This window comes from Centrocercus urophasianus, unplaced genomic scaffold, assembly GCF_019232065.1.
Source record: "Centrocercus urophasianus isolate 14NV4802_14NV808 unplaced genomic scaffold, USGS_Curo_1.0 seq_25, whole genome shotgun sequence".
Lineage (NCBI taxonomy): Eukaryota > Metazoa > Chordata > Aves > Galliformes > Phasianidae > Centrocercus > Centrocercus urophasianus.
Window position 1 is genome coordinate 15,270,549 of NW_024884811.1, and position 15,598 is coordinate 15,286,146.

General features: G+C 36.6%; 1 protein-coding gene across 1 annotated transcript in view; it reads right to left on the reverse strand.

Annotated features, from left to right (window-relative positions):
• Positions 1 to 7,968: 7,968 nt before the first annotated feature.
• The window catches only part of WDR70 (WD repeat domain 70), a 146,978-nt gene continuing 139,348 nt past the window's right edge, over positions 7,969 to 15,598 (reverse strand). The window contains exon 18 of the mRNA XM_042825803.1: positions 7,969 to 8,689. Coding sequence (XP_042681737.1) covers positions 8,605 to 8,689 — 85 coding nt within the window. The 3' untranslated portion in view covers positions 7,969 to 8,604. The remainder of the gene's footprint in view (positions 8,690 to 15,598) is intronic.

The window sequence follows — 15,598 nt, forward strand, 5'->3', positions numbered from 1 at the left end:
TTTCCTTTTCCTTTTCCTTTTCCTTTTCCTTTTCCTTTTCCTTTTCCTTTCCCTTTCCCTTTCTTTTTCCCTTTCCCTTTCCCTTTCCCTTTCCCTTTTTTCCTTTTCCTTCCCTTCTCTTTTCTCCTGTTCTCTTTTCTTATCCTTTCTTTTCCCAGTATAACACAGGGGAATGTCAGAACAACTTTGAGTCAAGCCTTTGCATTCAAGAATACAGCAGACACTGTGTTGATGCAGCAGGCAGAATTTCCCATGCAATGGAGCTATGCTGGTGCTGCCTCAGCACCAACTCTAATAAGCACCAGAGGTCCAAGGCCTAAGCAAAGCTGGTTTGGCAAATCCATGAATGAGGAAGAACTTCCCATCTTATCACATAGAGATTTCTCATAAAGGTCTGGAAAGTTCAGTATCAGAGTTATTTTTTCCCTATCATATATTTTCTTGAAACCTCTATGTAGCAGCTTACATGCAAGAAAAAAAAGAAAAAAAAAAAAGGCAAAATGTTGAAAGATGTTTTCACACAGTGAAAAGCTTCCAGTACAAAAATTTCCTAACTAGAGGAAGGAAGAAAATGATGAAAAGTCTCTCATCTTCCTGAAACTTCCCTTGAAATCAGCAGGATTTTAAGGATGCGAAGTGCAACAATCATGAGCACATCAGTTTGTGGTTCTTTTTAGACAGAGCTGTCTAGTAAAGCTAAGTTTGCAGAACTGTAAGCAGAAAGCAGCTCTTTAGCTTGCAGTAGACATGCTGAGTCTGCAGACTGATAGTGATAGGCCAAGGAGGAATGGCTTTAAAACAAAAGAGGAAACATTTAAATTAGATACTAGGAGGAAGTTTTTTACTCAGAGGGCGGTGAGGCGCTGGCACTGCTGCCCAGAGAGCTGTGGTGCCCCATCCCTGGAGGTGATCAAGGCTGGGTTCGATGAGGCCCTGGGCAGCCTGAGCTGGGGGGAGCAACCAGCCCATGGCACAGGGATAGAACTGGATGGGCTTTAAGGTCCCTTCTAACTCAAGCCCTTCTATGATTCTATGATCAGCACCTGATGCTAACAAAAGATGACTCCTCCTGCTGTGTTTTCCAAGAGATTATCAGATGAGAACTATTCCAATCACTTTTTTCCTCATTAGTGGTAGCTAGGCACAGCGCGCAACAGTCCCAGTCTGGGCGTCACTCAAGCTCCTGACTTTGGAGCAATCATTTTGGCATAAGCTCCACATTAATTTTTTTGGTGCCGTATCAGAGGAAATGCAGAAACACAAATTGCCTTCCACCAGCTCTGGTATAACTGAGAGCCCTCCTATTACATAGGAAAAAATAATCTGTGTTTTGAATTACTGTGTTTTACAGATGTATTATCTTGCATTTGTCAGGGTGACTCCTTTTGTTATTTCCTGCCTCTCCTTTTTCAATGGTGTTTGCAGTATTCATCCACATCATCTGCTAATTTCATTATCTCAAAGGGGTTCGTTTAAAATATTAAATAAAACCGGATGTAAACTCCTCATTCCTACAGCATCCCACCAACCCCCTCCCACTCATCTCTGTACCCTACCATTCATCAAGACCTGTTTCTCAGTCTTCTGCAAGTCTTCTGCAAGATTTCACATTGTGTTTGCATGATATGTCATTATCCTGAAAAACTGCTGAATCATTGGTACTTAGTTGCTTAGTCTGTGGATGCCACTGGTTTTCCATTGATTGCTACACTGTGCCTTTGAGGACTGAATCATATTTCTCTGTGTCTTTACAACAATGACAATTTTGACCCAATTCTGTGATGACTTAAGCAATGGAGGCATGGCTAGAGACACTTACTTGCTACAAATTCCCTGGATGATACACCAAAATCAACAAATTACAGCAGAACATATTATACTAGTGAGCTGGAAACTTCATATTTTCTCTAAAATGTTATCACAACAAATTTATATTTTTATTAGTCAACAACTCAATGACTTCATTAGAATACATATTTACATTATAATATACATTACATTATCATATGAATAACCAAGGTGATCTTACTGGAAAAAGCTGTGACAACTTACGGTCACTGCTGATAACAGCTTGCAGAGGCTTTTTCGAAGATGCTGACCTCTTTATTTGGAAGATTCCTGATGTTCGCCTCTGCTTAGTCAGGTAATTTCAGTTGAAGGGCCAGTTGCAAGCTACACACGAATTTCATCACAGAGCAGCAACCTTGCTGATGCCACAAGTCGTAGTGTTAGAAAATCAGAAGTTTGTTTTTTAGCTTTTATTAGAATCATATGTGAAACCCCGAGCTTCATGCCTACTGTGGGAGCCCTTTTCTTGCATGAACACTGGGAATTTTGATTGTCCTGCACTAGAGATGCCACCGAGTAACAAAGGAAGCAAACCAAAGAGAAAAATATACACCCAACCAGCAGAGAAAGGCTGTACTAATGCCTACAGTTTTATGTGGGCCAAAGAAGGATGCCAGAAAAATAAAAGAGTATTATTCAGGAAATAATCTCCACAGGAGTACAATTAAAATTGTGATTGGCACAGTTCCTAGTAGTTGTTATTCTCACTCATTTACTGTCCCTCTTATGATGCATAAGATGATATCTACAGTCTGAGGGGCAATGGAGAAGATATTGTGTTGCACGAAGCTGTAAGCACCCCTAGCTCTTTTCCAGGAGACCAGTATTGCTGCCTCACTCTACAGTATACATAGGATTATTTTTTACATTTTGCAAGACATGGATGGAGAGGTGGACTGAGAACTGGCTGACCTCGAATAAGCATTATGTACTCACCTACATTCTTAAGCCACAGTATTTGACTCTAGAGGGAATGTAAAGTCAGCCACTATGTAATTCTTGTGATCTTGACAAGCATTAGTATTGGACTGGAAAAATAAGACAAAAAATGATTATTTTTAAGTAAAAATTTCTGGCCAATGGTAGAACCAATGGTGAAGAGGAAAGCCATACAAGAAACACTGCTGCTTCAATTCTGCTTGAAACTTAATCACATTTTGGGAACTCAATGCACGGGCAACGCAAAAACCACTGGCAAGGCATCAACAGATGTTATGGCAGTATCACAGCTTTCGGCAGAGTGAATTTTGTAATTCAGTCCTAGAGTGGTAAATCAGCTGATGCACACCCATCTTATCACGTAAGGCGTATGGTTAGCCCTACTACTAATTCATAGACCATATAAGAGTATAGTAGATCTTATTTTTAATTACAGAAGGAAAATTAAAGGAAGTGAGAATTCAAGAACAAAGCACCTAACTGAACATGCTGGAAATATGTTCAGAATGTGGAGTACTGAAATGCTGAGCACAAGGATGTGTTGAGGTCTCCCACATCAAACACTGCTCAAGTCAGAAGGATTCCGGCTGGACACAAAGGGACAGAGCCAATAAAGAAATCCTTAAAGCAAAGGACATGAGGGAATTTTCTAGGAAAGTCAGCTATTTTTCCAAACATTTCTGAGCAGACTTATTAGAAGCTTATGAACCCTTAGGAAAATTACTGAAGAAAAGCATTATTAAGGAAAACATTTCCTTCTCATACATATGGGAAATCTTATGGATCTGCCACTAACCAGCAATTTCAGTTCTTCAGCTGAATAAGGACAGAATACATTAATTATATTCCCCTGACAACTGGAAGCTGTAAAAAGCTGCAGATACTTGGGGATCAAGACAAAATTCAAAACAAACTTAACAGTATGGAGATATATTCTGAGAAAATGCAATTAAACTTTGTACAAAGGACTAAATGCAATACTTAAGTAAGAATCATATGTAGATGCTAGACTGGCTGGACAGCAACCCTGCAGGAGGTTCTAGAGGCTGGGGGAGGATTATGAACTGAACACAGATCAGTAACGTCAAGCTGCAGAGGAATATGTAATGAGACATGCAAACATTTTTCCTGTTTACTCAGCTGTTCTAAAAAGAGTAGCTTCATCTGAAATACTGAATACGTGGTGAGCAATACACTTCAAGTAGCACGTGGACAATCTGAACAAGGCAGAGAAAAGCAAGGAAATGGGATGTCAGAAAACAGACACATTAAAGGAAAGCTACAAAAATAAGAGGGGATAGGAGAAGATAGTAAAACTCAAATACAATAAAAATCTGCTGCAAAAGAGATCATGCACTGACTTCCATGGCTGCTAGAAATGGGATAGAAAATAGTGGAATTTTACAAGCTGGTTATGAAAACTTTGTGCTGCTAAGAAAAATGAAGCATTGGAGCAGCTTGTTTAGGGAGACTGTAGAATCTCTACTATGAGAATGTTTAAAGAGCTGATCCAATAAACTTGCCAGAACTGGTCTTGGGTCAAAGATGGTCCACATAATTTCTCAAGGACCCATCTAGTTGAGTTTGTCTACCGCAGGTATTTATCTATTGCATCTATTATTCCATGACACCAAGAGAAGGCCAACACCCACCTAAAGGATCACATCTTTGAAAGACCAAGAAAAGTCTTAAGTACTAGTTGTGACATATGATAGTCCTGCAGAAATACCATATTACAACTAAGGTTAAAACAACAACTAAAAATAAGTTGGCTATGATTCCTGCATCAATCTTCCTCTGGGTAATCTCTCAGAGTAAGATGAACATGCTGCCTGACTATCAGCCATTAGAAAATATAAAAGTGCCAAGCCCCTCAAGAAATACATAGATTATGGAGATTCTAAAGAGATGACCTTAGTATAGGACACTGCTGCCAAGTGTGAGACTGCCAGCATGCCCCAGTACCTCACTATGCAGGATGGGAAGCCTTTACAACCAAAGTGTATTGCAACTAGAATGATTTACTACAGTCAGGGAAATATCTTGTATTTCAGTTTGTACAGACTCTATGAAGCTATTAGTTGCTGGTGTCACAGAAGACAGAGGAAGCACATATTGTATACAAAATTATACTTAAAATTGTATTTAAATTATCTAAAATCTTTCCAAATTTAAAAAATGATGTAACAAGATGATTCCATGCTTCAGTGCCAGGCAAGCTGGACATCTTTGCTGTATAACTCTCTTTGTTTATATGTTTCCATTTACATTCATGATTTGGTGCAACAGATGAGAACCTGGGGATCAACAACAGAGGACACAACCTCAAGAAGTTCTAGTCTGTTCATTTTTAATGATTCTAACTGTGTGGCTTTCGGTAAGTTCCCACGGCTAAGAGCAGGCCTGGAGAATATACTTGGGCATTTAACATGACCAAGAAACATGAGAGGGATTTTGCAATACAGTTGTGACCAACAGGCCACAATAAAGACATCAAATTTCAAATGATTCAGTATTAAATGGAGAGCTACAGATGTCTCAAGTTGGATACACATAAAGTCATCAGAGGCCAAAGAAATAAATGGACAAAGATCCAGCCATGAGGATGGCAATTCTCAATAGTGCCATTCATTGCAAAACACTCCTCAGGGTTCAGCAAAGATCGAACTGATAGGTTAAAGATTCAGTTTTTCTTCCCATAAGAAATACCCTTCTACAGCCCTAACAGAGAAAAGCAGGCGTGACAAGAAACACCAAACAGGACATGTAAACAAAAGCAAAGAGCCAGAGACCTTTGGGCATAAATTCATAGTTTTCTCTAACAATCACACACACACACACACACACACACACACACACACACAAAGAGAGAAGCAAGCACAATCTCCAGTTAATAATAGGTCATAGGAAGTACCTGAGCAGAAAAAAATTCAAGCAACAATAAAGTAGTGGCAGACAGGGACAGAAAGTGCTAGCACTCAATTTCAGTCTTGGCAATCACCTGACCTGTTGCAATAGTTGTTACAAATAAGACATGTAAGCAATACCAGAGAGAGTGTAAGAACTCGAGAGCAACAGCAACAATACAAACAGGGAATGTGAATCTGGGCTGTCCACTTGTTGGTGGGCTGCAATCCAGACAGAAAAATCCTTGCCCTATGGACAGGCAAGCAGTACTGAATAAGTCATTGGCATAAATAATAGAAGAGTAGGAAATGCTGTAAGGAAACACATAGAAGCTGCACAGAATATGAAGAGAGATATTCAGGTTTGGAGAAAGCATCTCTGTAAGGACATCTACTACGAAAGCAAGAAAAAAGGCAAGGAAACAAAGCCCTTGTTTCAGAAATATTAAAACCAAAGTCCGTCTAGTCTCTGGCTACATTAACACTCAACATGGACACAGAGGAGACCAAGATAACAACTTGGCAACAACTGAGACCTAAGTCTTGGGTAAAGAAAATTAGGTTCATAAAAATACATATAAGTAGTATTTCATGTTCCATTTCACATGTAGAATTGCATCTTTCAGTACTAATATTTAATCATGTTAATATTTTCCCTTGGACAGCTCAAAAAAGTCACAGCTTGTTATACCAAGTATGGTCAACTAGAGTGTTCCTATCTCCTTCCCCACCAGATTATCACTGAACTGTTCATTATGAAAAACTGCTTTTAAAAATGCCTTAACATTTGTTTTGTCGGTGAACATTCTGCAGAGATGCCATATAAGGACTAAGGGAAACAAACCAAGCCAGGAATTAAAATACAAGAATAAGTACAGTATGTTAGTTTTAAAACTTCTAACCACACTTCTATACAGACATCATTTACAGGACTCATTCTTCTAAGAATTAGGAAACAAGATATAGCTGATCTGAATAAATAACATTAAAGGAGAAGCTCCCCTTAAGCTCGGAGAGTTGTTACAGCATTTTTCCTCATCCACCTCTCCCTCCAGCTTTGCTCCTTATTAAGCCATACTGCCTCAGTAAACAACTTCTGACAAGACAAATGCTAAACTGCTAGTACTCATCCTAAAACCATGGACATACTTTTACAAAAGTTTACAAATCTTATTCATCATTTTATTAAAAAAAAATTGATAATATTTTACCTTCTAGTACTTATATTTATATATATTGTTATATTATATATATTCAGATATATTAAATTATATATCTGAAAAAAAGAGATTTAAAATAGCCTTAAATGAAACCGTGTTGTTTAATTGCTGAGGGAAACACTGCACAGAAAGGCCTTTAGCAGCTCTAACAACAGCTGCTCTTCATCTGGCACTTCTTTTCCTCCTCTATTTAATGCTTACCCAGGTATTAAGCCCATAATTCTGCATATCACATCTGTAGCTGTAAACTAAGCATTTATTTGCTATTCTAGATAAAGATGAACTGAAACATTTTTTACAAGGGACAAGGACAAATTGTGGATTATTTAATGTGGTTCCACTATTATCAAAACACCACACCAAGTGAAAGCGGTGAAAATATTTCCTTTTGGGAATGTTACACCAATGCTCATGATTCTCTTCGAGGTCAAGCTTATTTTTCTCTAATGCATAAAAATAATACAAGAAAAAGATAAGCTCGAAAATCATACAATGAAATCATGGTGCAGAACAATGCTTTTTTAAAAAATATCTAGGCTCTGCTGACGATATCAGGACCACGTGCTCTGAGTTAGGAAGGTGATGAAGTGCTTGCTAAATATAGCCTTAGGTTGCGCTTTCACAATCTATTCATAATCAAGAAAGCTTGATTCTGTATGATGTCTACTGCTCTGTGTCTTAGTAGAAATGCAGAGTACTTGTTATTTTCCATACTACTGTAATCACAATACTTACTGTATTATATATTACTGCATAAACATCTAAAACTAACCCAGGTTTTCTAAAGCACATTCGTTTTAAATCTGTCCTTCACATTCAGCAATTCTATGTTAATGCTGAACACACACTTAAAAACCCCCTACACTTTATAAAGGATAGCATCAGTTTTCAGAGAGTGTAGGCTAAGGTATACATAATTCAGGCATACAACAATATCTACCTCTCTATCTGCATACATTAATATATTAAAAGCTCGCCATAAAAACACAGCTCAGCTCTATCCTGTACTAATCAGTACAAACTAATAGAGATAGGAGAGCCTGAAAAAAATCAGCTAAGCAACAAATTTACAATGTTTTTATTGAAGCATAACATATGGTTGTCTATTCCTATTTCACACTTTTGAAAAATGAAAGCCATACAAAGCACTAGTGGGGACACTACACATACCTAACAGGGATGCAATTTATGTAAGAATAAATGCTAAAAATATTTTCTAGTGGATTATTTCACATTAATAAATGTGAAAAATGAGAAATAAAAATGTAAGTTTGGTTTATTTGTGGTAACGTTAGACTTTACTAGTAAAAATAAAAAGTACATTTTATTTATACATTTAAAATCATTGAACACTGTTGTGACACAGCATTAGTAAAGTTTCAATAGAAAAAAGCACTTGGCAAAATAAGGAAGTCACTACAGTTCTATTAAAAATTATAAAGAGGAATTTTTTTTACTTGAATCAAAACATTAAATAAGAAATTGGGAAGAGTTTTCCTTTGCACCATACACTACTTTATTACAGAATTCAGATGTGATATGACAATCCATTATAATACAATTCCTTTCCCACTGCAGCAAGACTTATGAAGTAATTTATGCTTTCAAATTTTGATCCACTACACAAAACAAAGAAATAAAGGCTACAATTTATTTCAAATGCTTCTTCATCATTCTTTACACCAAATTGCTCAAATTTTACGTTTTTTCCATTCTGGCTTGTCTGTTTCATCATCTTCTGGTTCCACTTCTGCAAAAACTGTTTTTGGCTGTGTTCTAGAAAATATTAAGAAGAATATCATTAGAAGAAAATATTAAGTTAGACTACAATTATTTATCAGAAACTGTATTAGACATACATTAGACACAAATTACATCCTTTAAAAATAAAACATTCTAGAGTTGGCTGGTTTTCATTCTTAAAAAAAAAAAAAAAAAAAGAAAAAACAAACCCATCATCTGACTTTTTAAGACGAGCTGAAGGCACAGCTCTTGGGCAAAGTATGGAGAGCAAGGTAATAAGCATGTATCTTCTGCAAGTATATCCTCATCAGCTCATAATCATTGTCTGCATGTTCCGTAAGTAAAATTATGATAGATAAGAAGAAAAGTCAATTTACTATAATCTAGAAAAACGAAGCTCCAGGTCTGATGCCATCATTCAGAAAAAGAAACCTCCATTTTGATACAGGAGCCAGTGAGCAAAAACAGAACAACATGGTTTCTGACTTAGTTTGTGCACGAAAAAAACAGCTTCTCCTCTAGAGATTTTATCCAGCACTACTGTAACATAATAAAACTAATGATCTTCATATGAGAACACAGTATGTAGACACTGTAGTATCCTACAGTCAAGCCTGATGGTATCTATTCCTCCAATGTTTACCTTTATTTTAAATAACACTTACACGTTGTAAAAATACTTATTAATTGCTTTTAAAATGAACATAGTATCAAGCAGCATCTCAAAAAACTGTTTGGACATTCAATTCCTGTGTATTACACTTTAATTACTGCATGGCACCCACTACCAACCTAATTCTTAGCACAATTAATGTCTGAAACTAACAGATTTTTGAAGTTGGCTGTGCTCAACTTCTCATTACATCAATTACATGACAAAATACGCAACACATCCAAGGCAGTCATCAGCTCACTAGTGTATTAACTAATATTTTCACAGCAGTTTGAGGATATGAAGCAGTATTGTTACAACAATTGTTATTTGGCACACTCAACAAAATGCATGAGGTGCACCGTAACTGTGTCTGCCTTACCAACACAACAGGAGTAATCCAACTGACTTTGAAGAGTAATAGCAAGACACTGGCCAATAAAGAACAAGATTCTTCAGTTGTTAAATATACAGCATAAGATAGGTACTAGACAAAGATGATTTTCTGTATACACGAAATCCTTCTGTTGGCCAGCCTCCTTCTCTGTCTTCCAAAGGATGCTACACTACACTTGATCTTAGCAAAAGGCGAAGGATGTGCCAGAGATGGTCTTATAGAGGAACTCTCAATTAATACATAGTCCCCTAGTGCAGGCTGCATGCCTCATTACACATTAGCAGAATTTGAATGCTTATGAAAACCTAAACTAGATGAGTCATTCTGTTCTCCGTGGAAAACAGAAATGTAAGTAAACTCTCATCAGAAAATAGTTACATAAATTGTTCTTAACCAATCACTGAAAGAGGATTTTTTTTTAGTCACCATTGATTCCAAAACAGCCAATGGGGATGAAGGCTTCATTGGCACAAATAATGGATTCCATTGTCTGCTTAAGAAACAGGATATATGGAATCTTCTGTCTCTCCCACTTTTTCAAAACCTGTTGATGACAGCTTATTCAGCACATTTTAGAAGCGTACCTTCCTTTTGTCACAACAATCAAAAGAAACGTACCCAAACTTAGGTAACTAAAGGTACCAGAACTGAGATGTCTGTTAGTAAGACACAATCAATCAAATGCAAATCAATCATTTCTGACCATGAAATTTCAACACTCAGAATTTTTATCATAAACTTCTACTCAAGAAGAATTACACAACTTGTGAAATGAACATCAGAAGCTATGCAATTTCTGTGATGGAAGAGGCCCTGTGAATAGTTACAGACGTCATGAAACATCAGTAAGGTACTCGGAATCCAATAAAAATGTGGCCAAGGGGGGAGACTGTAGCATAATCCAGCGGTAACTGTCTCAAGAAAATATATATGGAGGAAATCAAGTCTGCTTGTTATCTCATTTTCAAAAATTAGCATGAAATGGCTGTAGCCTCAGCTCAGCTGTAATGGAAGCCATTCAACCTCCACAAGTTTTACAGCAGCAACTGGGATACTTATAACACCTGACTAACTTAAAGGTGTAAGCACAGAAAACACTCTTTCTTACACAATTATCAATACTGACTATTTAATTTAAACACACATTGTTTTGATTACTAATTGTAGTGGAGATTGCCACTGTATAGGAGCTTGCTGCGTGATTAGTATTTATATGAAAATTATCAAAACAGGTATACTACTTCAAAATGTTTGCATTTCTGAGAACTAGATAATATTTTGGAAAGCTGTGCTCTTTTTCTCCATCAACTCTCTTATCAATTTCATTTGTCTTTGTCCCTGAGAACTACAAAATCAAACACAGCCTAGGTTGGAAAGGACCTCAAAACATAAGGTTCAACATTTTCTGGGAAAAGCAAGCCTAGAAGAGATTATTTAGCAAGCAGTCCTACCACATTTTGAAAACCTACTTTGATGGGGATTCTACCATGTCTCTTCTTCATCTTCAGGAAGTCATAGTCACCAGAATAGAGTCCTGATGACTCAGAAGGGCAAGCTATTCATTTTCGTAACAGGCAAAAGGAAGTTCTGGGTAAGAACTTCCTGTTCACAGGTCAGTCTACTTAACTTTTCACCCTGAGAAAGCTATGAAAACAAATGAAACAAATCCTCATGGAAGACGTTTCTAGGTGCAAGAAGACAATAAGGTGATAAGGAGCAGCCAGCACAGATTTAGCAAAGCACATAGTCCCTGACTATCTTAACAGAGATAGTAATAAGAGATTCCATAAAATTCCTCTTTATTCAGCATTTGTGAAATGACATCTGAATTCGCATAGCTACTTATGGGCTCTATAGTATAAGAGACGGGGTGGCCATCAGACTGGTTACAATGGAAATATACTATCAAGACAGTTAGGGGATTGGAGTATACTGTACATGAGAAGAATCTGAGCAAAGTGTGTCTTCAGCACAGAAGGCTAAAAAGGTATTCCACTGCTACCTACAACTACATCGCAACATCATGAGAGGCTACAGAGAAGATGGAGTTAGAATCTTCTTAAAGCTGCAGCTATAAGGCAAGGGACAACAGAACATGTGGAACATAGAAAATATTAGTTAGATAGAAGTAATTTTATTTTCTTTTACTATGAGGGTGGTCAAACTCTAGAACAAACTGCCCAGAAAGGTTGCTGAACCTCTCTCCATGAGGATATTCAATCTCAACTGCAATCGTTCTTGAGAAACCTGATCTAATTGGACCTGAATAACCTAATCTAAGAGAAAGCTTTAAGTAGGAGGCTGGTCTACATGATCTCCGGAGGTCCCTTCCTACCTACATTATTCTATGACAATGGAATTCCAAGACTGTCAGAAGAAACTAGTATCTCATACACTGATAAAGGCATTCCTATTGTCAGTTACATCAAAGGGCTGTAAACAAAAAGAGGAAAACAAAGACCATTCTTAGTAGATTTGTTCCTAGACTCCTAGACTCCTCTTTACTTCACTTTTTTGCAATGTGTTCAACTATGCAGAAAGCTAAAAAAAAAAAAAATAATAATAATAATCCAGGGTTCACAGAGACCTCTCTAGAGTCACTACAATCCCTCAGGTTATGTGTTGTCTTACTTGCTTTTTACAGATGCTGTAAAAGTAGCTCATTGATATCTGTGATTCACAAAGCTGCAGTTTAAAAAAATACTGCTATAGTAAATAAACCTATAGCTAATAGCTATAGCTAAACCAGCTGGAAAAGACAATTACATACAACAGCATGTGACTTCTGTCACAGTAACTTTTACAATTAGAGTTTATTTTGCACTGAAACAAATTTAAAGACTTTCAAGTGTACGTGGAAAACAGAATCATGTCAAACAGACTACTTTCAGACAGGCAAGAACCTTCAAGCATCAGGCACTTTTGTATTCCTTACCTCAAGAAGTAGTTAGACTCTTCTCAGTGACTTCTCTCTTTTGGAGGTTAACAACCTCCAAAAAAGATTTAGCTTAAACATACCAACGTGTCAGCAAAATCACTGTTCTAAAACATTCTGTTCAGTCCTGCTTTTGCAGTTAAGGATACTACAAGACCCACAATATGACTAACACTTCACATACTCATAATACTACTTAGAAAAAACAGTAAATACAGTGCAGCTAGATTGTTCCCTTTTGCCTATGGCAAACAGCAATGACAAAGACAGCCAAATAGAGCAACAACTCTGTAATGTAAGATGGTTTCTAAGAACTGTGGTCTATGTTCATGCAGAGGCAAATTTCACCCTGATCTTCCCTACAGTACAGAAGAAAGATACATCTGGGCCTGATTAGCCCCTCAGCTACAATGCTTAGTAATTCATACTGATCCTTCAGAGGGACATCTGAAGTCCTTACAGTATCTCTGTACAGCTGTGTTAAAACAAACAGCTCACAAAGAATGTAATTTTCAAACATTTACAACTGATGCCTCAAGTTCTTTTCCTGTAGTTCCTTAGTTGAAATCTTCAATCTGTTTTTCCTTTCCTTTCACTCCAATGGAAAAACTCATGCCAAGGTCTCAACAAGCTTTTTCCCAAAAAATCTCAGGGTTTTTTAAAATTTTGTTTTGTTTTTTGTTTTACTTTTTTTTTTTTAATTGTTCCATCCAGACTTTTCCTGCTGTTGTTCTCATCTCTTTTGACACTTAATTCACATTGGCCTTCTGTGATATGTCATCTTCTAATTTCATTTGTACTTACTATTATTCTTTAGCATTATCCTCTCAGCAGCATGTGTTATTTTCACCCACCCTTTTGCCATTCACGTATTTTCTCTCCTTTTCTGGCACAAATTATAAGACAAACAGAAAAGCCACGCTAATAATAAGAAGCTTGAAAATAAATTCAATTGATAAATAAAGCAAATATTTGGCTTCAAGAATAGATTAGGCACCTTTAAAAAGAAGGTTTTTTTTTCATACAATGTATACACTAACAGCAAAAGTTATGCCATAGGTATTAAACAAATTTTCTAAAGTGAAAACACAAAGAAATTAATTGGCTTAAAATGCTATCTGGCTCAGAATGACCTAATCACTTACAATTCTGACCAGATGAACTCTTAACTTAGGCACCACAATTAGTCAGCTATAAAAACTTATCAGTAAGAAAATGAATGTTTCTTAGTCTTCTTTGACTAACATTACTTTGTAGCAAGCTCTAAAGAAAACAAATATCTATTACTTAGACATCTTCCTAAGAAGGAAAATTGAAGACCGTAGGCAAATAACCATCTATGAGACAGCAAAAACAAAGGACTTATCAAACAAGAGTTATCTGAGATGAATATTTTTACACCACACTTAAATTAAAGTTAACACAGAAATGTGGAAAAACTGATAGCAAAGAATGAAAAAATGAAACACATTGATGTGTTTCCAAGGTCTCCAGGCAGCATGTCATTTTAAATACACATCAGAATATCACCTTTCGTAACTCTCAAATGTATCCTATCCTATAAGAGAAGCACTAGTCCTAACTAAAGGAGAGAGTTTCTCTAAGTTTGTATACTGCTTACTATTATGAGCCCTGATTTTAAAAGAGTCTCTAGGGAAAAACAATATTTTGTGATAATTTACATCAATTACTGGTACTTTAATAAAATACATATCTGTTAAGAAGGTCTGTAAAATGCTTTATACCAGGTAAATCTGCACTACCTATAAAGTCACATATTGGATGCAATATAATGCAGCCCTCTGTATTATGCATGCATGCAGGTAAGCAGCAAATGAATCTATGACTGCCAATGGTCTGCAGCTGCTAACATAGAGCTCCATTTCTGAAAGTTAAGGACATAAAACAATTGTAAAGCTTTTGCATTTCATTGTCATAACTGTATATAAATAATAATAAATAGTAATAACAAAGAGCAATAAAAATGAAGGTTTAAAAAGCTCATTGCAAGGAGTATATCTTGAAGTCAAGATTCTGAAGCAAGGATAGCAGCAATTTCCTTGGCATGAGATTTATCCACTGACAAAACTGTCAAGGCAGCATGCTGCTGGCTGCAGCCCAACTCCCCCACATACGTATCACCTTCTGGTGTGTAAGTTAATAGCAGTCTGGACTTGCACCCTCCCTACTTCTCAGCCAGCTCTCTTCTTCCCCTGCAGCTACATCTTTTAACAAGAAACCATAATGAGATCCACCCACCTGACACAGTAAGCCTCCTGTAATACAGCAATGTTTTAAAACTTTCATGCCTGCTACACTGCAGGTGTTGGAGGTGAAACTCAATCTACAGTCAATGAAGTTGGATAGCCAAAAATACGAGGTATCTACCTGATCAAATAAATGACTGTGTTTACTGCTGAGAACAAATAGTTGCACATTCTAAATAAAAACAGGTACCCACACATTCAAAGTAAACTTCATCCTTAGGAAACATGTACCATCAAGCAATTAAAAATCAACAGTTGGCATTACAACTGTTACAGAATTAGCCTGTCAAACGTTTCTTTCTTTGACTTCATACAAGGATGGTATTACAGAATGCACTGATTTGATGTACTTCAGAACAACACCATACTTATTAATTATTTAGTCAAAGTCAGAGTGAGTACTTATGTTCTCAAAAAGTATTTTTGCAAAAAGTATTAAGGGTCAAGTTAGGAAATAAGTGTCTCTGCTAGAAAGAGCTATGCTTCTTATTACATTCCAAGTTTTTGGAAATGTAATTTTCATTAAGGAGCTACAGAAGTAGTAAGAAAAGTACAGTAAGTAAAGTACAAATGAAAATACTTCCTAGGAGATAAAATAATGGGCTGCTAATAAAAAAAATCCAATCTGTTACCAGCTCTGCCTGTTTTGTGAAGCCTATTTCATCTTTTCACAACTTTTCCCCATTAATTT